General features: G+C 37.1%; 1 protein-coding gene across 6 annotated transcripts in view; it reads right to left on the reverse strand.

Annotated features, from left to right (window-relative positions):
* The window catches only part of TINAG (tubulointerstitial nephritis antigen), an 84958-nt gene extending 58010 nt beyond the window's left edge, over window positions 1-26948 (reverse strand). For 3 of the 6 annotated variants that reach the window (XM_019734587.3, XM_019734586.3, XM_088795647.1), the window contains exons 1-4: window positions 25882-26344; window positions 18770-18833; window positions 17902-17991; window positions 8840-8954 (exon numbers count right to left, since the gene is read on the reverse strand). In XM_019734587.3, coding sequence (XP_019590146.3) covers window positions 8840-8954; window positions 17902-17991; window positions 18770-18833; window positions 25882-26236 — 624 coding nt within the window. In that variant the 5' untranslated portion in view covers window positions 26237-26344. Of the gene's footprint in view, window positions 1-8839; window positions 8955-17901; window positions 17992-18769; window positions 18834-25881; window positions 26345-26817 lie in introns of those variants that run through there. The other 3 variants (XM_074333107.2, XM_074333108.2, XM_019734588.3) reach the window with 3 other exon arrangements.
* Between the last annotated feature and the right edge of the window lie 680 nt (window positions 26949-27628).

Genomic DNA, 27628 nt, shown 5'->3' on the forward strand with positions numbered 1-27628 from the left:
CCAGCCCACACCCACGGCTACAGATACGCAGGATATCCCAGGACGGAGGAGAGCCCGGAAGCCACGAGGTGGGCGTTTTGCCCTGCGTCCCACAGCGGACCTCTCCCGCTGCAGGGGCAGCATATCCAGCATTAACTTCAGCTAATAACCTCAGTTGGTCCTTGGGCCGGACAAGGAACACAGACTCCGTGCCTGGGCACCTTCCCCCGCTCTTCTGACCCTACCCCCGCCTTTCTAGAGACTTGATCTAGCCCCTGCACTAAGGAGCAGCGGCAGATTACAGAGGCGCCTTGGAGCCCCGGCTCCGGGAAGACAGGCGGGCCCAGGGAGGAGGCTAGGAGCTGGGAATCTTCCGCCCCCAGCCACCACCTTTTCTGGCCTGCGGGAAGAGTGTTAAGACAGCGGGGCTGGGAAAGAGAAGACCCCTCCTTCCATCCCCAGCCCCCACCCTTTCTAGCCAGCCTAGAGCGGGGCAAACACATCCCCAGCTGCAGAGACGCAGGGGATCCCAGGACAAAAGAGAGAACACAAAAGCCAAGTGCCGGACTCTACTTTGCGTCCCACAGCAGACCTCTCCCTCCCGCAGAGGGAGGATATCTAGCATTTGAGACTATTAAACTCCATACCTGGGCCCCTCCCCCCCGCTCTTCCAATCCTACCCCCACCCTTCCAGAGACTTAAACTGGCTCCTGATCTGAAGAGCAGTGTCAGATTACAGAGGAGCCTTGGGGTTTGGGCTAAGGGAAGACTGGCCGCTGGCTTTGGTCCAGGGAAGAGGCTGAGAAGAGTGTGGTTTGCCCTGGACTAGGAGACAGAAGACTCATCCACCCCCAGATACCACCGTTTCTGGCCTGTGGGTGGGGTGTGACACAGCTGGGCTGGGAAAGAGAAGACCCCTCTTTCCATCCCCAGCCCCCACCCTTTCTGGCCTGCCTAGGGCGTGGCAATTACATCGGCAGAGGCACTCCCAGGGATCAGCAGTAAGTGGTATATACAGCACTCAGCTTTCAGCAGCTGAGGAATTCCCTGCCGACCACACACACACACAGGGAAGAGGTGCCCTAAGACTCAGGAGAGCAGGACACAGGGCTGGTGGTGCTATTCTCGGTGTGCATATGTGCCGGCAATGTCAGAAACTGCACTGACTTTGTAAAACCTACTGTCCAGACCCCTCAGCCCCACGCATCTAAAGCTGCAGCCTCAGAGTCACTCTGGGCATCAGGTGACCGGCTCTACCTGCACAATACGCAGGGGATTACTTGGTGGGCTTAAGCCACAACTGGCGCTGTCTTTTTTTTTTTTTTTTTTTTTTTTTTTTTTCCTTTCTGTTTTGATTTGTCTTTATATTTTTGACATCTTTGCCTGTGTCGAGTGGGGATTCTGTGCTACAGCAGAGAACAACTTGGAGATTACTTGGTGGGCTTAAGCCACAACTGGCGCTGTGTTTTTTGTTTGTTTGTTTGTTTGTTTTTTGTTTGTTTGTTTGTTTTTGTTCTGTGTTGATTTGTCTTTATATTTTTGACATATTTGCCTGTGTCGAGTGGGGATTCTGTGCTACAGCAGAGAACAACTTGGAGATTACTTGGTGGGCTTAAGCCACAACTGGCGCTGTCTTTTTTTTTTTTTTTCTTTTCTTTCTGTTTTGATTTGTCTTTATATTTTTGACATCTTTGCCTGTGTCGAGTGGGGATTCTGTGCTACAGCAGAGAACAACTTGGAGATTACTTGGTGGGCTTGAGCCACAACTGGCGCTGTGTTTTTTGTTTGTTTGTTTGTTTTTTGTTTGTTTGTTTGTTTGTTTTTGTTCTGTGTTGATTTGTCTTTATATTTTTGACATCTTTGCCTGTGTCGAGTGGGGATTCTGTGCTACAGCAGAGAACAACTTGGAGATTACTTGGTGGGCTTAAGCCACAACTGGCGCTGTGTTTTTTGTTTGTTTGTTTGTTTTTTGTTTGTTTGTTTTTTGTTTGTTTGTTTGTTTTTTGTTCTGTGCTGATTTGTCTTTATATTTTTGACATCTTTGCCTGTGTCGAGTGGGGACTCTATGCTATAGCAGAGAACAACCTGGAGATCACTTGGTGGGCTTAAGCCACAACTGGCGCTGTGGTTTTTGTTTGTTTGTTTGTTTGTTTGCTTGTTTTGTTCTGTTTTGATTTGTCTTTATATTTTTGACATCTTTGCCTGTGTCGAGTGGGGACTCTGTGCTATAGCTGAGAACAACCTGGAGATTACTTGGTGGGCTTAAGCCACAACTGGCGCTGTTTTTTTTGTTGTTCTGTTTTGATTTGTCTTTATATTTCTGACATCTTTGCCTATGTCGAGTGGGGGTTGTCGATTGTTTTTTTACATGTGAATGTATTTGACTTTTTCCTTGTTGTTATTGTTGTGCTTGGTGATTTGCTTTGTTCTGTAATTGCCCTACCAGTGCCCAGCTTAAGAGGCACAAGATTCAACATACCCAGCGGCCAACTCCAGGCCAAGCCAGAGTACTACTGGGTTTGACCTACAAGTGACACACTCAGAGGGGATTCTTTACAGGCACATAGAGGCCAAAGGGCAAACCACATCTAAGCGGTCAATCCTCACGCAGCAGAATACCCTGCGTGGGCAAAGCCAAGTCTCACAACTAGTCAGCCTAGGAGTTAACTCCACCTACTCACAAGCGAAAAGCAATTAAGGATCTTCTTTAACAGGACAATATACACAACACAAGAGTCACTTTTAGAGCACACGCAGGGGAGGAGAACGAAGTAGTGCAAGTCAAATATAAAGGACATTTATTATATACTAATCCAACAAGAACTAAGAACTCCAGGGCACCTATCTAATACATCGAAGCAAACACAGAGAGTCAGCCAGAATGAGGAAACAAAGAAACATATCCCAAATAAAAGAACAGAAGAAACCTTCAGAAATGGAACTAAATGAAGCAGAGGTAACCAAACTGTCAGAGACAGAGTTCAGAATTCTGATGATAAGAATGTTTAAGGAACTTAGAGAGGACATCAAGAAGGATGTAGAAATCATAACGAACAACCAGTTAGAACTAAAGAACACAGTTACCGAAATAAAGAACTCACTTGAAGGAATTAACAGCAGGTTAGATGAAGCAGAGGATCGAATCAGCGACCTAGAAGACAAGTTAGCAGAGATCACCCAAACAGAACAACAGAAAGAAAAAAGAATAAAAAACAATGAAGATGGTTTAAGAGACCTATGGGATAACATCAAGCGCAACAACATGCGCATCATAGGAATACCAGAAGGTGAAGAGAAGAAACAAGGGATTGAGAACATATTTGAAGTAATAATGTCTGAAAATTTCCCTAACCTGATGAAGGAAACCAACATACAAGTCCAGGAAGTGCAGAGAGTTCCAACCAGGATAAACCCAAACAGGTCCACTCCAAGACACATTATAGCTAAAATGGCAAAGATTAAAGACAAAGAGAGAATCCTAAAAGCAGCAAGAGAAAGACAGAGGGTTACATACAAGGGAACTCCCATAAGACTATCAAATGACTTTTCTGCAGAAACATTGAAGGCTAGGAGGGAGTGGCAGGAGATACTCAAAGTGATGGAAAACAAAGGCCTACAACCTAGGTTGCTTTATCCAGCAAGGCTATCATTTAAAATTGACGGGGAGATAAAGAGCTTCCCAGAAAAGAATAAGCTAAAGGAATTCATTACCACCAAGCCAGCATTGCAAGAAATACTAAAAGGACTTCTGTAAATAGAAGAAAGACGAAAACAACTTATCCACAAATTTAAAAATGGCAATAACTATGTACTTATCAATAATCACTTTAAATGTAAATGGTTTAAATGCTCCAATCAAGAGACATAGGGTGGCTGAATGGATAAGAAAGCAAGACCCTTGTATATGCTGTATACAAGAGACTCACCTCAGATCAAAAGACACACACAGGCTAAAAGTGAAGGGTTGGAGTAAGATATTCCATGCAAATGGAAATGAGAAAAAAGCTGGAGTTGCAATACTTATCTCTGACAAAATAGACTTTAAAATGAAGAAAATATTAAAAGACAAAGATGGACACTATATAATAATAAAGGGATCAATTCGACAAGAGGATATAACCCTAGTAAACATCTATGCACCCAACATAGGAGCACCTAAATATATAAAACAGATATTGACTGACATAAAGATGGAGATCAACAGTAACACTATCATAGTAGGGGACTTCAACACACCTCTGACAACAAGGGACAGGTCTTCCAGACAGAAAATCAATACGGAAACAACAGCCTTAAATGACACATTGGACCACTTGGATTTAACCGATATTTTCAGAGCATTCCACCCCAATGCTGCAGAATACACGTTCTTCTCAAGCGCACATGGAACATTCTCCAAGATAGACCATATGTTAGGCCACAAAGCAAGTCTGGATAAATTTAAGAAAATTGAAATCATACCAATTGTCTTCTCTGACCACAGTGCTATGAAATTAGAAATGAACTACAGGAAAAAGACTGGAAGACACACAAATTCATGGAGGCTGAATAATATGTTACTAAACAATGAATGGGTCAAACAGGAGATCAAGGAAGAAATCAAAAGATATCTCGAGACAAACGAAAATGAAAATACAACGACCCAAAATCTATGGGATGCAGCGAAAGCAGTCCTAAGAGGGAAGTTCATAGCACTGCAGGCCTACCTAAAGAAACAAGAAACATCACTAATCAACAGTTTATCTTCACACTTAAGGGATCTGGAAAAAGAACAACAAAATAAGCCCAAAGGGAGTACAAGGAAGGAGATAATAAAGATCAGAGCGGAAATAAATGAAATAGAAACCAGAAAAACAATACAAAAGATCAATGAATCCAAGAGTTGGTTCTTAGAGAAGATAAACAAAATTGACAAACCTTTAGCCAGACTCATTAAAAAAAAGAGAGAGAGGACCCAAATTAACAAAATCAGTAATGAAAGAGGAGAAGTGACAACAGACACTGCAGAGATACAAAAAATCCTAAGAAATTTCTATGAGCAACTGTATGCCAACAAATTTGACAACCTGGAAGAAATGGACAATTTCCTAGATGCATACAACCTCCCAAGGCTAACTCAAGAGGAGACAAAAAACCTGAATAGACTGATTACCACCAAGGAAATTGAATCAGTAATCAACAATCTCCCAATAAACAAAAGCCCTGGACCAGATGGCTTTACAGGTGAATTTTACAGAGCGTTCCAAAAAGAATTGTCACCTATTCTCCTCAAACTCTTCCAAAAAATCCAGAGGGAGGGAAGACTCCCAAACACTTTTTACGAAGCCACTATCACCCTGATCCCAAAATCAGACAAAGACACCACAAAAAAAGAAAACTACAGGCCGATATCGCTAATGAACATAGATGCAAAAATCCTCAACAAAATACTAGCAAACAGAATTCAGCAATATATTAAAAAGATTATACACCATGATCAAGTGGGATTCATCCCTGGTATGCAAGGGTGGTTCAACATCCGCAAATCAATTAATGTGATACACCACATTAACAAAATGAAAAATAAAAATCATATGATCATATCAATTGACGCAGAAAAAGCATTTGATAAAATTCAGCAGCCATTCATGATAAAAACCCTTAAGAAAGTGGGAATAGAGGGATCATATCTCAACATAATAAAGGCCATATATGATAGACCCACAGCTAACATCATACTCAATGGGGAAAAACTAAAACCATTCCCCTTAAAATCAGGAACAAGGCAAGGCTGCCCACTTTCTCCACTTCTATTCAACATAGTGCTGGAAGTTCTAGCCACAGCAATCAGACAAGAAAAAGAAATAAAAGGCATCCAAATCGGTAAGGAGGAAGTAAAACTGTCATTATATGCAGATGATATGATACTATATTTAGAGAACCCTAAAGACTCCACCAAGAAACTATTAGAGCTGATAGATGAATTTAGTAAAGTAGCAGGATACAAAATTAATACTCAGAAATCAGTTGCATTTGTATATACCAATAATAAAACATCAGAAGGAGAAATTAAAAAAGCAATTCCGTTTACAATTGCTCCAAAGACTATAAAATACCTGGGAATAAATTTAACCAAAGAAGTAAAAGATCTGTACTCAGAAAATTATAAGACACTGAAGAAAGAAATGAAAGAAGATACAAATAGATGGAAACACATACCATGTTCATGGATAGGAAGAATTAATATAGTTAAAATGTCCATACTGCCTAAGGCAATATATATATTCAACGCAATTCCTATCAAACTACCAACGACATTTTTCACAGAAATAGAACATATAATCCTAAAATTTATATGGGATAACAAAAGACCCCGGATATCTTCAACAATCTTGAGAAATAAGAACAAAGTGGGAGGTATAACAATACCTGGCTTCAAATTATACTACAAGGCTACAGTAATCAAAACAGCATGGTACTGGCATAAAAACAGATCCATAGATCAATGGAACAGAATAGAGAGTCCAGAAATAAATCCATGCCTATATGGCCACTTAATCTATGACAATGGAAGCAAGAATGTACGGTGGGGTAAAGACAGTCTATTCAATAAATGGTGCTGGGAAACTTGGACAGACACATGCAAAAAGATGAAGCTGGATCACCTCCTTACACCACATACAAAAATAAATTCAAAATGGCTTAAAGATTTAAATGTAAGATCTGAAACCATAAAATTCCTAGAAGAAAATATAGGAAGAAACTTCACAGACATTACCCGGAGTAAGATTTTTACTGATATATCCCCTCGCGCGAGGGAAGTAAGAGGAAAAATAAACATGTGGGATTACATCAAACTAAAAAGCTTTTTCACAGCAAAGGAAACCATCAATAAAACAAAAAGGGATCCTACTGATTGGGAAAAGATATTTGCCAATGATATATCTGATAAGGGGTTAATATCACAAATTTATAAAAAACTCACTCAACTCAACTCCAAAAAAACAAACAACCCAATTAAAAAATGGGCAGAGGACATGAAGAGACATTTTTCTAAAAAGGACACACAGATGGCAAACAGACATATGAAGAAATGTTCAACCTCACTAACCATTAGAGAAATGCAAATAAAAACCACAATGAGATACCACCTCACCCCAGTCAGGATGGCTATCATCAATAAATCAACAAACAACAAGTGCTGGCGTGGATGCGGAGAAAAGGGAACGCTGGTGCACTGTTGGTGGGAATGCAGATTGGTGCAGCCACTATGGAAAACAGTTTGGAGATATCTCAAAAATCTGAAAATGGAACTACCTTATGATCCAGCAATCCCACTCCTAGGTATCTATCCGGAGAAATCCAAAACTCCAATTCAAAAATCTTTATGCACTCCTATGTTTATTGCAGCACTATATACAATAGCCAAGACCTGGAAACAACCGAAATGCCCATCAGTAGATGACTGGATTAAGAAACTGTGGTACATTTATACAATGGAGTATTACGCAGCCATAAAGAAGAAAGAAATCTTACCATTTGCAACAACATGGATGGACCTAGAGAACATTATGTTAAGTGAAATAAGTCAGAAAGAGAAAGACAAATACCATATGATCTCACTTATATGTGGAATCTAAAGAAAAGAATAAGTGAATGAACTAATCAGAAACAGTTTTGGAAACATGGAGGAAAAACTGAGGGTTGCTAGATGGGCAGGGGGGTGGGGATAAGGGGAAGGTGAGAGGTTTTGGGAACGTACAGAGGGATAGTGGATGGGGGGAGGGGGGTTCACACAGTGTGAGGGATATAAATGATAAATGTCTAAGTTTTGCTTTGTCTTGTGCACCTGAAACTAATTAATTAAAAAAAAAAAAAAAAAAAAATACTCAAAAAAAAAAAAAAAAAAATGTTTAATGAGAAACCTGTGGATTTACAGCTTACCCAGGAGCAAATAGCGCTGCTTGCTCTGAGATGAGAGCTCCCTGGCAGCCAGAACCTGATTATCTTCATTGCAGAGTGAAGAGGCTACACTCCAGGAGCCTAGGAGCCGAGTTCTGCCCTAGGCGTTTGTTAAAGGGCCTTGAATATAAGCACCAGGTCAACTGGAAAGTGTGTGTGCCTGAGAGACACCATACATTTTGGGTGGTAAAATGGAAGCTCAAAGAGTTAGAGGTCTGTGATAGCTATAGGGATAGAAGCCGCTTCACACAACGTACCTATTATCAGATGATAACACATCTCAAAAATGACCAATATAATAGTGCAAACTAGGGAAAACCAATACAATAGAGCAAAAAACATGAGTAATAAGAAGTGTAGCCATATCACAAAGGAATTTGCCAGGCAATCAGGCAAAATTTGAAGACGTTCTTTTAAAGGAAATTTTGAGGATTTTTTGAGGATAAAATTTTATTAATCATCATACCATACATGTCTGTACTTACTGGTATTTATTTTATCCTCATGTGATATTGGGCATTCCAAGAGACACCAAAACTCTCGTTTTGATGAATTCACACAATAGTTGAGCTTACTTTCAAAAAGAAAAATAAGGACAACTAATGACTTGCTTAAGCATTGGGTCACCGAACAGCCAATGACCAGAAACATGAACTTCTATGAAATTATTAGCAATGTAAATGAACACGCAATTGTTCTTGAAGATAGGAGACTGTAGCTCACTGACATTAGTGAAAACTTTCAAAGTCTACATGAAATTTTGAGGGATACAACTAATTTTTTAATTTATATGACAAAATTACAACTCTGAAAGCTCAAAACTCACTATTTTAGTTATTTAAAATTGTTTTAAATACACATATGAACACACCTATACAAACACACACACATTAATGACTCAAACAAAGAAAACACTTACTGTTACTTCATTCATACTCAGAAGCGTGGGGCTGGGTGGCAAGGTGCCAAGACGATATTTGAAACCTTCCTCTAAAGTCATTCCCCAGAATTGACTGTAGTTCTGGGCTGTCCATCTATCTTACAAATGAAAGAGAAAAATATGTACAGGTTATGCAATATCACCTTTATAAATACATGTTTATATTTCTGAAATTATACAGAAGCAAATCTCACAAAATTTAAACTATTAATGCAAGGTAGATATTCTTTATATAAGTGATACATTATTAATTATCCTACCAGTGAAGCATATAACACACTCTTCCTAAATGAGGTCTATTTCAAGTATTGTAATAACTCATATGAGGAACCTGAGGCTATATCAATATAGACTAAATTTAAGAATATGAAATCTTTATATACTGTAAAGGGATTAAGTGGTAATAAGGCCAATATCTGTAATTTCTTTTAAATGTCATTAAATGTAGTATTGAAAGGAGCCTGAATGTACAGAATTGTACTTATAGATTCAATAGGGTTATATGCTTTATTTATAATTTTGATTTGAAAAGAAGTTGACGATATAAAAAGAAGTAACTTATATTTCACTTATAATGGCATGAAATATTGAGGATAAAATAGATATATTTTAAAAGATTACATCAGTGCTAATTAATTTTATTAAAATTTATTGAAATATTTTATATAAATATTAAAATATCCTATCATATGTTAATGTATTAATTTGAGTTAAGTATGCAATAATCTTAGTTATTAATGGAGTGCAGCATGCAGAATAGAGTAAGTGGAATTGTAGCAGCTCTACATAGTCAGAGGGGTAGTAGATTGGGGGAGGGGGTTATCACTTTGTGAATGGTATAAATGTCTAATTATTACATTGTTTTTGTACACCTAAAACTAATTTTTAAAAATAGTGTAATATAAATTAAATAGATGTGAAATTAGATAACAAAAAAGTGCATATTTTTCTGGAGATATATTCTGTGCCCTTACACAGTAAAAGAAGATTTGTTTTCAAAATCGAATATTGAAATTCGAAGACAAAATTTTCATGAGATGGTAGGAAATGAAAAATGAGAAAGATGAGATATCAAAATTACAACTAAACTATAAGACAGCCATCACTGAGAATCACCCGAAGTCTAGCTGAACAGTAGCCCTATAACTAAGGGCATGTAGAAGAAGCCACCTCGGGGCTGGCAGGAGGGGCAGAGACTCAGAATGGGCTGATCCCAAACCCACATGTAGCAGTTAAAAATCAGGAGGGATATCTCAGCTTTGGAGATTCCCCCCTGAGTAGTGAGGGGTCCCAGCCCACACCAGGCTCCCCAGCCTAGGGTCCTAGTGCTGGGAAGAGAAGTTCCCATACTTCTGGCTGTGAAAATCAGTGGAGATTGTGGCTGAGTGACATAGAGTGTGGCTAGATCTCCAGGTGCTCCTCTTAAAAGGCCCATGCATGGACTTCCTCACTGACAAGACTTACTCTGAGCTCCAGCTCTGGGGCAGCAGCTCAAAGGGTGCCAAGGTCATATGGGGAGGAACTCAATTTTCTGGCTTCACGGCGTGGGCTGGAGAGTCAGAGTTCTTCCAGACAGAAGGACTGGTAGAAGTCAATGTTCCTTTGTTGAGTCCTTCCCCCACCCAGCCTGCAGGTGCAGGCAGGCACATTATCTGAGTCTCTATCAGCAAGGCTAACACCATTTATTTACCCTGGCCTGGTGATTCCCCAAGACCCTGTCCAATCCAACTTGCGAGCCCACCCAAGCTGCTTCCAGTGGCTTCTCTATACAAACAATTTGTCGTGGCTCATTCTGAGGACATTTCTAAAATCTCTCAAAGATTCACAAACCTCAAAGAAGCAGCATCTGGCCTCACTGAGCCCTGTACCTCTTGCTAAGCAGTCCCAAACCTGGCACTAGCAGCAGCCAGTTTCAGTACCCAGTTTAGCCTCTCTCAGACATCTCTAAGCCCAGCACAAGTAGCAACCATCTGCAGATCACTTTGTAACTCATACCAAGTGGCCCTAGGCAGGGCACAGGCACTGGCTGACCTTGCCTGCACCAGACCTCCTCCCAAGAGGCCTTAAAACCTTACACCCAGTGGTTAACTTCAGACCACACAAAAATGCCAACTTCCACAAATGACACACCCAAAGGGCAGATGGCAGACCCCACAGCCCCAATAAAGTGAATCCTACTCCACAGGGTCAGCGCCTGCAGAACAGCTCCTCCGCAGTAGTCATGGCCAATCCTCATAACCAAACAGCCTGTGGGTCTATCCCTCCCACTGACATGCCAACAGCAATCAAGGCTCAACTACAACAGGAGAGAACACACAACCCACACTGGGGACACACATGGAGCACCCAGCTCAGATGACCAAGGAGAATGTGCCACTGGGCCACATAGGACACCTGCTACATAAGGCTACCCTACCAAGACCAAGAGATAAAGCAGCTCTACATAATACGTAGAAACAAAAACAGAGAGGCAGTCAAAATGAGGAGGCAAATAAACATGTCCTAAACAAAAGAATGGAATGAAGCTCCAGAAAAAGAACTAATTAAAATGGAGACAAGCAATCTACCAGATGCAGAGTTCAAAACACTGGTTATAGGGATGCTCGATGATCTCAGGGAGAACTTCAACAAAGAGACAGGAAACATAAAAATGGAGACAGAAAACGTAAAAAAGAACCAATCAGATCTGAAGATACAATAGCTGAAATAAGGAATACATTAGAGGGAATAAACACTAGATTAGATGAAGCAGAGGATCAAATCAGTGATTTGGAAGATAAAGTAGCACAAAATAGCCATTCTGAATAGCAAAAAGAAAAATAATCCAAACAATGAGGATAGTTGAAGGAGCCTCTGGGAAAACATCAAGTGTACCAACATTCACATGATAGGGGTACCAGAAGGAGAAGAGAGAAAGTAAGGAATTGAAAACTTATTTGAAGAAATAATGACAGAAAACTTCCCTAATCTGATGAAGGAAATGGACAAACAAGCCCAGGAGGGGCAGAGAGTCCCAAACAAAATGAACCCAAAGAAGCCCACACCAAGCCCATCATAATTAAAATGCCAAAGTGTAAAGACAAAGAGAGAATCTTAAAGGAATCAAGAGAAAAGCAGTCAGTTATCTACAAAGGAGTTCCCATAAAACTGTCAGCTGATTTCTCAATAGAAACTTTGCAGACCTGAAGGAGCACAAAGTACTTAAAGTAATGAAAAGAAAGGACCCACAGCCAAGATTATTCTACCTAGCAAAGCTATCATTTAGAATTGAAGGAGCTACAAAAAGCTCCCAGACCAAAGGAAAAGAAAGCTAAAGGAGTGTGGCAATAACTACATATCTATCAACAATTACTTTAAATGTAAATGGATTAAATGTTCCAACCAAAGGACATAGTGTGGCTAAATTGCTAAAACAAGAAGTCCCATATATATGCTATTTACAAGAGCCTCACCTTAGATCTAAAGGCCCCCACAGATTGAAAAGAAAGGGATGGAAAAAAGTATTTCATGAAAATGGAAAGAAAAAAAAAAATCCTGGGGTAGTAATACAAATCAGACAAAATAGACTTTAAAACAAGAGACAAAGAAGGACCCAGTAATTCCTTCTGGGTATTTATATCAAGAAACCCAAAACACTAATTTGAAAGGATGTATGCATCTGTATGTTCCTTGCAGCATTATTTTCAATGGCCAAGATTCGAAGAAACCTAAGTGTCCATCAATAGATAAATGGATAAAGAAATAGTACATATACACAATGGAATACTACTCAGCCATAAAAAAGAATGAAATCTTGTCATCTGCAACAACATGGATTGACCTAGAGGGCATTGTGCTGAGTAGAGTAAGTGAGACCAAAACAAATGCATATGATTTCATTTATATGTAAAAATATATAAATAAATAAATAAACAAACAAACAAAACAGAAACAAACTCATAGATACAGAAAACATTTTGATGGTTGCCATATGGGTAGGGGGTTGGGAAAATTGGATAAAAAGGGGAAGCTATTAAGAAGTACAAATTAGTAGTTACAAAATAGTCACAGGGATGTAAAGTATAGCATGGGGAATATAGTCAATAATACTATAATAACTATGTATGGTGTCAGATGGGTACAGGATTTATTGGAGTGATCACTTTGTAAGTTATATAAATGTCTAATCACTATGTAGTACGCCTGAAAGCTATATAGTGTTGTATATCAGCTGTAAAAAAAATATTTAAAAAATATTTTTAAAATGATGAAAGTAATTTAATCATTGCTTGTTTGAATTATCTACAAATTGAGGGCAATATATTTTCAGCACTTACATCTAAACCTTATCCTGTTGTGTTTATTACTAACATTGTTTATAATGTGATAGGCTAGTAAAAATGAATGAAGATAATACTCAATTTTCAATAATATGCCTAACAAATTAATGCTTTCCCCTTAGTTCATAAAACCTTAAGCAACTTTGAGCCATAATTTTAAACTGAAATTTCCATTACCCAAGGAATTTCAATAAGAAATCCTCTGAATATATTAGATATTACAGCATTATTTAAGAAATTAATAGGACCAGTCTTAGAAAATCATAATATCAGAAAAGTATGTTTTTGGTGCCTTACACTAGTAGTTTTCAAACATTTAGAAACATTTGTGGGTCATTTAATGAATCAATTTAGTGAGCAGGGATCAGTATTTTAAAAAAATAAAATAAAATATAGGGAAAATAATAGGAAATATTAGTTTATTGCACATAGTAAGGGTTAAGTACTATATATATATATATATATATATATATATATATATATATATATATATATATATATATATATATATATGGTGTGCATGCATATATAGTGTGTGTGTACCAGGTCACAAAGTTAAATGTTATGTTTTAATGTGACTTACGCTCAAAAAAATGTGAAAGGCAATAGCCTACATCAACCTCTTTTGACCTGGACTCATCACTTTCCTTTTAATCCAATTTAACATTTATTGAACCTTCTTAATTTATCTATCACAATCTCTCATAAACACTGAAAGCACTGAAATAAATATTTTTACCCTCAAGGATCTCATACCTAAAAAAGACTACGATGATAGAAATAACTTCAGTATGTGTCATATATTAGCAGTAGATCAAAGTATGATCATAGTAGAAAACTGAAACATAACTCTTCCTGAAGGAGTTGGTACAGTTTTTTACAGAAAGTCACTTTAGTGCTCAGTCTGGAAGAAGAATGAGTTTGGTGTCCAGATGTAAAAGAAGAAAGCATTTATTCTAAATAAAGACAACTCTAGAGCAAAGCATGCAGGTTTGAAATTGGGTAGCACATTTGGGGAATAGCAGATCAATTAACACTTAAACTATGAGAGGGACTGGAAGACAGAGGCTGGAAAAGGTGTAAAAGATGAGGCAGTAAAGAGGCTTTTGGGACAGATTGTTATTTATGGTAAGGAGTATAATTATTTTCTATAAACAATGGAGTGTCACTGAGGATTTTTAAGAACATGAGCAGCAGAATCAAACTTTTGTTTTAGAAGGATAACCATGAAAGTATAAAGGATTGGTTGGAATTCGGTCAGTCTGGAAACAGAGAGAAAAGCTGGGTCATTTCAAACTAGGCTTGATGAAGAAATATATTAGAATATAGCAAGGAATAGAGGAAATAAATATTTAAAAGAAACTTTAAATGTGGGGATTATAAGAGCCTAGTAACTGAGAGTGAACAGGAAAGAAGAATCAAACTAACTTCAAATTTTCTGGCTTGGTTGACAAGGTGGAGGGGATGCCAGTAATCCAGGAGAGGCAGAAGAGGTTAATCCTTTCAGTGTGGGCTATGCTGATTTTGAAAAACCAGGGAAAAAAATCAAAGCCAATTTATCCAACAGACTAGATTTTGAGTTCACAAGAAAAATCAAGTTTAGAGATGTGATAGATTAAAAATGGCCATAAATGTTACAGTGGCCAAGACATGGAAACTTGGCTATATACAATGGAAAATTAGTCTGCCATAAGGAAAGATGAAATAGTGCCATTTGCAACAACATGGATGGATCTTGAGATTATTATGCTAAGTGAAATAAGTCAGACAGAAAAAGTTGAAAACCATAGATTCCACTGATATGTGGGATATAAAACTGAAAATAACAAAAAAACAAGACAAAGAAAGAAACAAAAACTGATAGACAGACAATAGTTTAGTGGTTAGCAGAGAGTAAAGGGGGTGTGGGTTGATAGATGAGGGTAAATGGGATCAAATATACGGTGATGGAAGGAGAACTGACTCTGGGTGGTGAACACACAATGGGATTTATAGATGATGTACTACAGAATTGTACACCTGAAACCTATGTAACTTTACTGACCATTGTCACCCCAATAAACTTGAATTAAAAAAAAAAAAATGGCCACAAATGTTTTGCAGTTCTTTCCATCAAGAGGTGGAGTCTATTGCCCCAATCCTTGACTGTGAGCTGGCCTGGTGCCTTGCTTTGTCCAATAGAAAGCAAATTGTTGCCATGCAAATTTTAGGCTTAGGACTTAAGAGAGGCCCTTTGCAGCTTCCACTCATGTCTTACAAGATTGTCATTATGTGAAAAGGCTAACGCTAGCCTGCTACAGATACACAGCCCACCAATAATCAGCACCACCCACCAGACATGGGAATGAGGCCATTGTAGAAAATTCAGCCCCAGTTGAGGCCCCAGCTGTCTATAGGTACATGAATAACTCCAGGAGAGTCCAGCAAAAGTCTCAGCTAAATCCACCCAAATGGCTGACGGGAACAAATGAAAAGCTTGTCATTTTAAGTTGCTACATTCTGGAGTGGTACATTTCTGGAGTTGATACATTCTGGAGTGCTACATTTTTCTGTACAGCATCAGATAATTGAAATGGTTGTCTATCTCCCTTTGTTCCATTAACTGGCTGATTATTACTTGTGCCACTAATTCGGCACCTATATACTATCTTATCATTAGAAATCGTTTTTCAAATTATGACATGTTGACTTCTCAGCTAGATTGAATTTATTAGATAGAAATTATTTATTTATATTCTTAGCAGTGCCACAAAATAAACACTTTTTGTTATTATTAATTGATTGCATTAAAAATAACACAAGGAATAAATAAGCACTGAAATGGGTTATGTACAATGAATAAAGACCTGGATCTAAAAAACTACCAAGATGCGAGAAATCAATGGTTTAAAGCAAAGGTTGTATACGTTTCTATGTAGGCTATTTTTAAAAGCATTTAATAAATAATAAGTGATATGATCTTGTTTTCTCACATGAAAATAATTTGAACTTGAGGAACAGAAAGTATCTGAGAACTAGAACTTTCTTTTAAATTTGAGGACTTCCTCTCTCCTGTTTCCCCTAGTAATTTTAGATTTACTCCTTTCCTTCATAGGTCATTTCCTTTACTTAACTTTTTTTTTTTTTTTGGTCTGTGTATATTTCCTTTTGCTCCAATTATACTTCACTTTTTATTCTTGAAAGTCATCTGTGTGTGCTACTGAAAGAACAAGTCCCTGCCTCTTAAATAGTCCTACAGTTCTCTGACCATAAACAAACGATGGAAAGAAAATTCTTCCTTCCAAAAAAGACCACATTCCCAACAGCTTCTGTACTCTTACATGTACTTTCTTTCCACATTGCTTTAGGCTGTGGTTTCTCATGGGTTCTGGTGACAGCATGGCAGACTGTTGATTATGGCGTCTTGGAAGTGTGTGCTTATAGGTCAAGCATTTGAATCTTGTTAGGAACCTAATTCCAATCATTTCTCATAATGACACATACTTTTATGATTTAAATAGCACTTAACCACAGAAAATTAGAATGAGTTTTCCCTAGAAATACTTAAAATACCATATTATCACCTAAAATATTGATTAAACATATATATATATATATATATATATATATATATATATATATAGAGAGAGAGAGAGAGAGAGAGAGAGAGAGAGAGAGAGAGAGAGAGAGAGAGAGAGAGAGAAAGTGAGAATGATTAAAGAATATTAATGTCAACAAATGTGGCTTTGTATATTTCTTGTCTTCCAAGAAAACACTTTGGGTACATTAAAACAGTGTCCCCACTGTGCTGGAAAACACGTCTTAAGTGTGGAAGAAAATGGTATTTCTAAATTTTAAAAGTACATTTCAGGATTACTTCACTTTTATGGTTGCTCACAATAAATCTTATGTGAAATATTTTCCAAAATGTGGAAAATATTATCAAGGGTGTACAGAGCTTTGATCAATGGCAGTGGAAAAATCCTGAGGCAGGCGCCAACCAGCCTATCCTTCTTCCTTTCAGTTCAGTAAAGAAAGCCAGTGTTAGCACCTACATCTCAGTTTCCTCTTTGTAAGTGGAGAAGCCACCTAATTTATTAATCTGCTGGAGAGCATCAAACAGCTGTTTGTTTGTTTTTAAGTGGCAATCAGCCCTATCTTTACTTTATTAGCAAAGTGTCTCAACCTGTCTTTTGACTGAACTGTAAGCAAAATTGGCTAGCTATCAGCCATGTCAGTGAAATTGTCTAGATGGGCTGGTTATTTAAGGGATCATCAAGATATAAACTACTTTCATAAGGCTCGATGCTACCAGGATAGCTGAGCGTGTGATTTGGCTGGGTCAGGATCCGCAGCTAAGGAAAGATGGTAAGCATGAATAAATCAGTTATGCCTACTTCCTGATTTTGTCTGAATAGTTATCCAAACTAAAGCGCCCCCTACTCTCCTCATTCACATATGACACTGCTCCTTTCTAGACAATTTAAGACTAGATTTATGTTCAGATGTCTGTGCTATTATTATATTCTAGATTTATTCTTTGTGCATTTTAATTTTTAATTATTTAATATTCACCTCTGTGCATTCCAATTATACATACCTTTCTACCACCCTTGCCATTTCTATCCCACTCTTTCTTTTGAAATAATTACTATCTTTAGAAGGAAATGCATTGTTTGGAACCTGAGGAGTAACTGCGAGTACAAAAAAAAAAAAAAGCCTAAAAAGCAAGATTTCTCTCACCCATAGTCTCCTTTATTGACATGGTCAATTAATTCTGGTTCAACAAGGCACACATGCTGGGAACATTTCCATTGCTGTCCTGAGCATGTACTGCAAAGATATAAAAATTACAAAAATGACCTGGCCTTTATGAAGTACATTTACAAAATGAATAACCAGAGTTGCACATTGTTAAGGCATAAAACATGTTTTGATTACTGTTAGTCATATGCCTATTTGATTGGGGACAGAAATAAATCATAACACATGCATTAGTTACCACTCACTGTGCTCTTATCTTCTATTCCAGGCGATTAATAAATGAAATAACCACACATTCACAGAAGTTTGAAAACACAACACAATTTAGACGTTAGATTCAATGTGTTTGTAATTGGAAATTTCTACAGGATAATCCTTTTAAGGGAGCCTGTTTATATATATATATATATATATATATATATGTATATATATGTATATATATATATATATACATATATATATGTATATATATATACATATATATGTATATATATATATACATATATATGTACATATGTATATATATATATATATATATATATATAGTTACTGCGTTCAAAGAAACACGATTTGCCTGTTAGAATGTTTATAATTAATAGGTATATTTAATTTAGGTCTGCTATACATTGTCATGAACATCAAACTCAAGCAATAAAAATATATTCATGATTGGATATTTCAACATTCATTAAAATTCAATATGCTTATAAAAAGCTACAGATGTGTGATAGCTTATGACTCATGATTCTGTCTATCTGTATTTAAATGTGCATTTTTTTCACTTATAATCCTTCTATTTGAAGAAAACACAAGCAGAATTCAGTTTTCTGCCACTTAAATTCATTACCAAGAGTTGCAGTTTTCTTTAATTGTTGATCCTTCTTCATAATGGTGGCCATCTCTGAAGCAACCTGTCAAATAGCATGTAAACAAATGAAAATTCTAAACTGAGTAATAACGTGCATTAATAAAACAAGTAATCTAAAATTGTGTTTATTTTTTCAGTTATGCAAAAATATGTGATGTCACACTGAGGGAAATTCACATCTGGTTTGTGTCAAGGTTTATATATCAAATTCTTCTGGGTTTATTCCATGCACTTTCATTTTTAAACTGCATATTATGTTTCAACAGAGAGGATTTGTAAAGCATATAAACTAGATTACCAAGGAATTAATCACTAACCACACTAAAAAAAAAAATGTGTTTAAATAAGTAGGCAATAAAATAGTGTTTGAATAAATTTTAAGAAATCTAATCAAGTCTCGTAAGTGAATATGATTAATTGTATGACTAGAGTAAGGAGCTCAAAGTTTTGAACACAGTATCGAGCTATTTCATTGAATTCACCTGACAAAGATAAATTATATTTATTTCTTCAGGATTTAAATCAGGAGAAAAATTTATGGTACCGACAAAATTGTAGCCATTTGTGTTCCAAACCCAAATCTTTCTCAACTATTAACTGAAATTAGTTGTTAGTTTACCAGACTATATAAACTACTCAAACTAGATCAATGGTGAATTCTCATATTATGAAAGCCATCAGTAAGACATTGTGAAAATAGTACTCTGGTTACAAATTAAATCCCCTTTGAAAATATAATTTGCATAAATCTAAAATTCATGCTGAATTAGCAAAGTGGCAAAATTCACTACTTTGTCATGTGAAAAGTTTTTTGACAGAAATGTGTGATTGACAGATCACATCTATGGTCCCTAATTAAATAAAATGAATTCTAACTTTTTAGTCACTCAATCATAGGGAAAAATCTACATGTTCAGAAAGCATCCAAAGGACCTGGTATAAATACCAGCTACAATGTCACAAAAGCCACTTACGGAATTAGCTATCCTCTGATTTTTCAAAAAATTGTTCCATAGGAAACATTTCACAACTGTTCCTCTTCAGCATGTATTAAGTTTTCACAGTTCAATATTTTGCTTCATAACTCTAAAACCTCTATGTATCCGTGTCCATTCACCTCCCTTACATGATATTTTTGACATTCCACATAAGAAGGACAGAAACCACCTCTCTCTCCTGGATGACAAGCTTCTTTATCTAGCAAACTCAGGGGAAGGGAAAGATTCAACTTTAAATCAAGTTCAGAGTTTTCATCACTACCTAGGTTTAAATGTTTTTAATAAATGAATTTATGCTACATTTGTAACCTGAACAGACCCTAGAACTTTTACTACCTAGGTGCAGCAGAAAATTCATGCAACAATTCAAGTTTTCAGTCAGCCAAAGGAAGTCTTTCCCTGACTAGTTTTAAAGGGAGAGTGGGGACAAAATCCAAGCTGATTTTTAATTATCCCCCATGTATCTTGCTTGTTCAACATACCCAGTTACATAGATAAAGGAGACAAAACTTACAAAGGTACTAAGGAAAAAAATGACTGTCCCACTTCTGACCTGTACTCCAGCTAATAATTTTGGAGTCAAGAGAATGCTATCACCAGGCCTATCCAAAATCATCAGTACTAAATCGGAAGTTCCATTTCTTGGTCATCCTTCCTTCACATCAAGTCACAGTCGACTATGAGAAACTGTGTTGACTGTAATGTCACTTGAACAAAAACCATAATCAGTAGATCTGAGCCAGGTCTAGATGCTGACAAAGTGAATAATCAGCTTCCACACAATTCAGAGACATAGTCCACTCCTTTTCTATACTCCTTCCCAACTCCAGTGTCCCCCCGTTCCTTACACAGCATTTAGAGAGATATTTAAAATCTGTGGGGTATCACTCCCTGCTTAAAATCCTCACGTTATTCCCCATCAGATTTAGAATACAACCAAACTGTGACCTATAAGACCTTATCCTGAGGTCTAATCTCTGCCTGTATCACTCCTATTGTGCTGGCTGGGGTGAGGTTCCCAGAAAAATGAAGGATTCGCATGATAGTAGTGAGGATGGAGGAGGCAGTGGACATAATTTGGAGGTAAAGCAAATGGGACTTCTTCATGGACTGAGTTTGGGGATTGAGGAAAATGAGGAATCATGGATGTCTCACTAGAATTTTGGCTTGAGCAATAGAGGGACGGTGAAGGTATTACTGAAAAAAGGAATAGGCTTGTGGTAAAAATATCAACAGTTCTGCTTTGCTTATTTCAGGTTTAGATTAAATCTAGGTTAGCCATCCTAAAGGAGAATGTCAAGTAGAGTAGTTTATGAAAATCCAGTGTTGAGTCAAGGCTGAAGCGTGAGTTTGAGACATCAACATACATATTTTGTCAATGCTTTGAGACTAAATAAAAGTCCATTTGAGAGTGTGAATATAGGTAAGAGAAAAAGGTCCAGGACTGAGTTCAAAACACTCCAGCCAACAGATATTGAGAAGAGAAAACTGGGAAGGAGTGGCTTGTGAGGAAATAGAGGATTCTGGAGAGGGTAGAATCTTGGAAAGCAAGCGAAGAAAGTATTTCGTATAAGCGTAAGTGGTCAACTATGTAGAATATTGCTAGGAGGTCAAGAAAAGGAGCACAGACATCTGAATATTGCGTGTGGTAATACAAAAGTGGTCAATACCCCTGCCAACAGAGATTTCAGTAAAATAGCAGGAAATGACGTCTTGTAAGAACAGGTTGATGAGAGACTTGGAAGTCAGAAAGCAAAATGTTTCTTTCAGATATTTTGCCATTAAAAGAAAGAAGAAAATGGGATAGTAGCTGGTTAAGGAGTTGAGTTAAAGATATTTTGCCATTAAAAGAAAGAAGAAAATGGGATAGTAGCTGGTTAAGGAGTGGAGTTAAAGGAGGGCTTTTTCAAAGTTGGAAGCTTTAAAAACACATTTTATAAATTGATAGTTGATCAGAAAAGGGGGGAAATGATGCTTCAGGAGAGAGAGGAGGAGGAAGGGAGGAAGGGAGGGAGGGAGGGAGGGAGGGAGGGAGGGAGGGAGGGAGGGAGGGAGGAAGGGAGGGAGGGAGAGAGACAATTGTAAGGGTGAAGATCTTGAAAAGACAGAGTATGGAATTCAAAGGTCAGGAGGAGGAATTGACTCAAGGTAAGCAGTAACCCAAATGGAGGTAGGTTGAAGATTATGATGATGGAGAGATGAGAGAATTTCTGGTGGCCTTATTTCCTCAGTGAAATAGGTATGAAGCATCTCAGAGTGAGTTAATCAAATTGGTTACACCTATAGCATCTCAATGACAACAGAAAAAGTAATGACTGTTGAAATTAAGGGAGTTTTGCAATGTTAATAGTCACTAATACAAAATATTTGGAGAGTGAAATAGTTGGTCTATTGATTGGAGAAAAGATGATGATAAATGTCTGCTGTTTATTTTAAAATACTTCATCATAATGTGTTATAATATCTGTGCTGGACTACAGTTGACCTTAGGGAAGGGAGTCGCTTGCTCTAATCAGGATTCCACATCCCAGCAGTGGTCAGCAGTGTGTATTCTGAAAGGTCAGATTCCAAGGCAGCTGCTGCAAATGCCTCAATTATATGCCTTTTGATAAACACTAGAATGTCGGTGTAATGAACGTCAGAAATGTGCTTTTATTGGTAAAATTAATGGCTTGTTAATCAGCATAACGGATATACCTGTCTCCCTGAAAAAAGCACCTAGCCGGTCTTTTATATTATATTATATTATATTATATTATATTATATTATATATTATATTATATTATATTATATTATATTATATTATATTATATTATATTATATTATATTATATTATATTATATTATATTATATTATATTATATTATATTATATTACACATGGTCTTATATTATACTCAAATAAGAAAAGGACTTCTATTAGTTTTTGCATCAGCATTAGAGCTAATGGTCCGGCTTGGTCTTATTTTCGGGGAAACAAGGTAAGTAATCAGCTCTTACTGGTTAAATTTCTATTATTCAACTTATGTAGATTAGATAAAATATTTTAAAGCCATGTCCCACTCCTATACTCCACAATTTACATGTACCTCTTAAGGTTAAAAGCCTTTAACTCTTAGACCATGTGTCTTAGAATTGAACTCTAAAAGTTCTTGTGTCCAGCCACTGGTAGAAGGGTTTCTCATTCCCTGGTACCCATTGTAAGGGTAACAGAGTCCTATGCATGTAATAGTATCACATGTCCCTCCAATAAATGTTTCATGCAATTTAGATGTGGGAACATTTAAAAGGACAGGGACGTGAGATTTCATGAAGCTTATAGCCGTTGTATGAATTCATTTATGTCTCCTTACCAATATATTAATATATTTTTGTAACTATCAGTATGTATGGTAGAATTTGGACTGTGGCTTATCTTAATTATAATGTGGTTACAGAGGTTGTGAAGGAGTAAATATCCCTCATCCAATTCAAGTGTGTCAGTGGCTTACCTACATTTTTTTTTTTAACAATGTTAACATGAGTTGTGTGTAATCAAGTTAGTTTAGGTCTGTTCACAACAGATAGTATACTAGACTCTTTCCTTAAGATCTGCTACACCAAAAGATTCTGTCTGGAAAATCTACTCTGCTTCTGTTTCAAACTCTATTACTTGTTTTCTGTATCTACCATCAGAGATACCATCAGAGATGGGAGGGGAAAAAAACACAGAAGGAAGATATTTACCGATATGCCCTACTTCCAATTTATACAAAAGGGATGTGACTTTCTTTAATCCTCAAGACAATGTACATAGCTTTAAGTCACTGGTTTAAAAAGGGCTCTTGGGATAGTTACACTATAAAGATCTGGACAATACCACATTACTAGATAACTGAAAAATAATATTTAATAGATCAATGAATGAACAACTTTACATATCAGAGGAAAGTCACTTTATACATGCAACATACCACTGTCTTTTCATTTTAGTTAATTTGGTACAATTTTTCAATATTGTACAGGACTATTTTCTTTCAACTATCTACTTCAATAAGATGAAACAAACAAAAAAAAAACCTTCATGAGAACAATTATAGTCTCAGTGAGTTTTTTTACTACTAAATAAAGTGATTAATTGCTTTCCTTCATAACGAATGAAATAAAAACTATACCTACCTAACTTCTACCTAAAACATGATCCTGAATAAAAGTCTTAGCAAAATTCCAGCTCTCAAGCAAAAATGAACATTGAAGAAGTAGCAACTACCTTTCTAAATAGACTATATGTCTCAAATAAGAAAAGCTCAAATACATTTTAGCACATTGAAAGTAAGCCACTTATGCATAATATTTAGACTCAACACCCTTGAAGCCAACCCTATTTTTACTTAACATCTTTCAATGAGTTTTCCTAAGAGAATAAAAATCTTAAATCCTTAATATGACCTAAAAATCCTGGCATAATCTGACTTCTAATCACCTCTGAAACCTCGTCTGTTGTCAACCCCAACCCTCCCCTTATCATTACTCTCCAGAAATGGTGGCCTCCTTCCAGTTCCTGGACCATGCCAAGCTCTTCAGTCTCAGATCCTCAAGTCAGATCACTTCTCCTTACTCCTTGAGTCTCAGCTTAAATGTCTTCCTTCGCTGCCTTCACCCCCCAGGCTAAAGTTATACATTATTTTACATATAAATGCTATATTCTTCTATACTTTCTCACAGCACTCTAAATGTTTCCTTCAGAGAATTTATCACAATCTGCCATTGTACAAGGAATTTGTTAATTATCTTACACACACATCCCAACTTGACTCTCACATGGATGAGAACAAGATCTTGTCTTTTTTCTTCCCTGTTGTTGCCCCAGCGCTAAGCACCATACCTGGCACAGTGGAGACATTCAGTGAATCATTTTGATGAACAATTAGACTTCCCATCCCTAGAAGTGTAGCTACCACTTCTATGGGTGAAATAAATAATAAATGTTTGCAAGCTGTTTATTGATAGGGGCAAAGGCTTGGTATAAATGACAATTCTGTGAAAATGTTCACATAATTTTTTTAAGATGCATTTCCTCAGTATTTACAAATAAGATGACGTTATTAAGAATGAAATCAACATCATCTGGGTTTTGAAACAAGGTCTTGATTTTGAAATAAGGATACCAAATCCTCATTTCTACTAAATTGTCTCTGAACTGTAATTTCTAGTTACCATAACCCATTTACAGTAGTGGGACAAAGCTCTGATTAAAGCTGCATTTCTGCTGAGGATTTGACATGATGGACAACAGAAAAATAAGGTCTCATATAAATGCAGCAGTAGAGTTTTGTTCTGTGTTTTGTTGCAAATTTTGGATATATTGATCATTCAGAATTAATAGCCATTCTCATATAATTAGACCGATATAGCAAATACCATCATTCTCCCCATGAATTATCTGTATTTATCTACTCAATCTTAGACTTTTACAATTTCTCTACATGAAGCCCTTCTTTGTTTCTAATAGTGTAAAAATCCCAGATTGGCAAAATAAAACAAAAATACACATGAAGAATTGATTTGATATCACTTAGGCAGAGCAGGTGGCTGACTTTATTTTGCTTTTGTACTGGTTTTAATGGCATTGCACTACCACAGATTCTAATGCTAGAAGGTCCATAAGTCCCATGAAAAAATAAATAAAATGTTACATGAATCTGCAGATGATCATGTGACTTTCATGAGACTCTCTAAGAGGTTACACTCAGGAAAAGCTTGAGAGTCTTGCCGACAATACATTTCACAAAGAAAGAAAGAAAGAGAGTTTTAAGTAACTCTTACATAAGTTGAGTGTATGTTCAAAACAGGATCCAGACCAACATTCATGGCTGTTACACCAGAACTTTCCTGAAGTATGATTCAGGTACTCTGCATCTAAACCAAAGCACTTTAACAATCCAAAGAAATTTATTCTGGTGATCACATTATTCATTTTTAATTTGACCTTAAGGATAGGAGGGAAGGAAAAGAAGAGGGGTATGGAGAGAGGAAGGAAAGAAAGAGAAAAAGAGAAAGTTTGATAGATTTTATTATGAACTAGTTTAATGCTTAAACACATTCCCAAGGCCTACCTTCTGGATACCAAGGCTTTGTGTGAGGAGGCCATTCTTTCTCTTCAAGGCAAAATGACTTGTAATCAGGACAGCAATCAGAGTTTTCCCTTTCACAGAATTTATCACAGTAACACAATGCATTCGCCTCATAGAACTGAGTGACACAGCCGTCATCTCTGTCTTCACAACAACCAAAACTTCTACAGTATTGCCCTTTGTAAATGGCTCTTTTGAACCGAGTACCTTCTAAAATGGTATGATTCCAAGTGAAATCAGCTCCTGGGTCCACTTCTCTTTGATATAAATACTGTTTCTCCATCCAAATTTCTGTAATAAGGTAAGAGAAGATTAAGATCTTATATCCAGTCCACATCCTCTAGAGGTCAGGTATGGCGCCCACTTTCTGTAATATCCAATATAGAACTTCTTGCGGCTTCTCCTTGAGCCCGAATTCTAATCATCAAGACTGAGCCTGAATCCTGAAAGTGATCTTTTACTGGAACTGAGTATACTTGTAGTTAAACATTAATCAAAAATTTAAATGTTTGCCCAAGATAATATATGTGCTAGAAATAGACCATTGTTGTTCCTCCAAAGTTAAAAAGTTGTAATATTTCATATTGTGTAAAAAATTTCATCACCATAAAATAAATACATAAAATCTTATGCATAGATACTACATTAATTATTGCTCTTCTGAAAAAATCTAGATTCTTAAATCAAAAACCTCTTTGGAATACACATGACCTAAATTATGGCTGCAATAACCACTGGCAAGGTGTAGAATATTCAAAAGTCAAACCCACAATTATGCATTTCACCTACTTGCACTGCAACTGAAATCCAGACTCTCATGGGGTTACCTGCTCGGATCTGTCATATCAATAACAGTTGCTCTAAATCATGCCCAGTCACACACTGGCTTGATTTCCCATCTGTGCTCCATTTACCTACCAGAAGCATTTTGATGTCAAGTCTTAGTGGAGCCTAATTTAGCTAGAAATTCCCTGAGGGTGACAGTTTTCTCCACCTAAGTCCCTACTTGGCATCAAAGTAGGAACCTGCAGTATCTGGAAGGCAGTTTATAGGTAAGAAAAGTGAGAACTCTGTGCTAAAGAGCTGTAGGGGGAGGGAGTTGTAAAAAAAACTCAAAGGTCAAGATGTCCTTAGTGTTTCTGTAGAGCTGTGCATTTACAGTGGGTTTTGCTATACTGTCTTTATTCATTAACTACAATAACTCCCTTTGGATTGGCGGTAAGTAACCAGCAGACGATGATTCAGCAAGAGTGGCTGGGTGGCCTAGTAGAAAGGACTTGTCTTGACAATCAGAAACTGTGGACTCTGGTCCCTGAGCTACTGCTTATTGGCTTTATGACCTGGGTTCACAATTTGGTTCTCTGGTCTTCAGCTATTTTCCCATGAAACTGGGTCTTCCTCTTCAAGGTTAATTCACAATTCCAACCCTTCAAACTTGTTCCATAAATTATCGACTCAGACTTTTATCTTCATTGTTGTACTTTCTTCTGGCGCCTTCCTGTTTGTTTTTGTTTCGTTTGTTTTAATTTTATGTCATCTTGTGGTCACTCCCCATAACCCCCCTGTCTCTCCAATCCAAAAACTGCTGTTTCCACTTCCTTGTCATACAATGAGCCACTAAACCACAAAGTTCTGTCTATATTCCCATCTACTTTCGCCAATCACCTCCTAACACCCAGTTTGCATCGACCTGTGTCCATCTTTAGCTTACATGATTCTTCTGCAGCAC

The sequence above is a fragment of the Rhinolophus sinicus genome, chromosome 2, assembly GCF_057876585.1.
Source record: "Rhinolophus sinicus isolate RSI-liver-muscle chromosome 2, RSI-T2T, whole genome shotgun sequence".
Classification (NCBI taxonomy): Eukaryota; Metazoa; Chordata; class Mammalia; order Chiroptera; family Rhinolophidae; genus Rhinolophus; species Rhinolophus sinicus.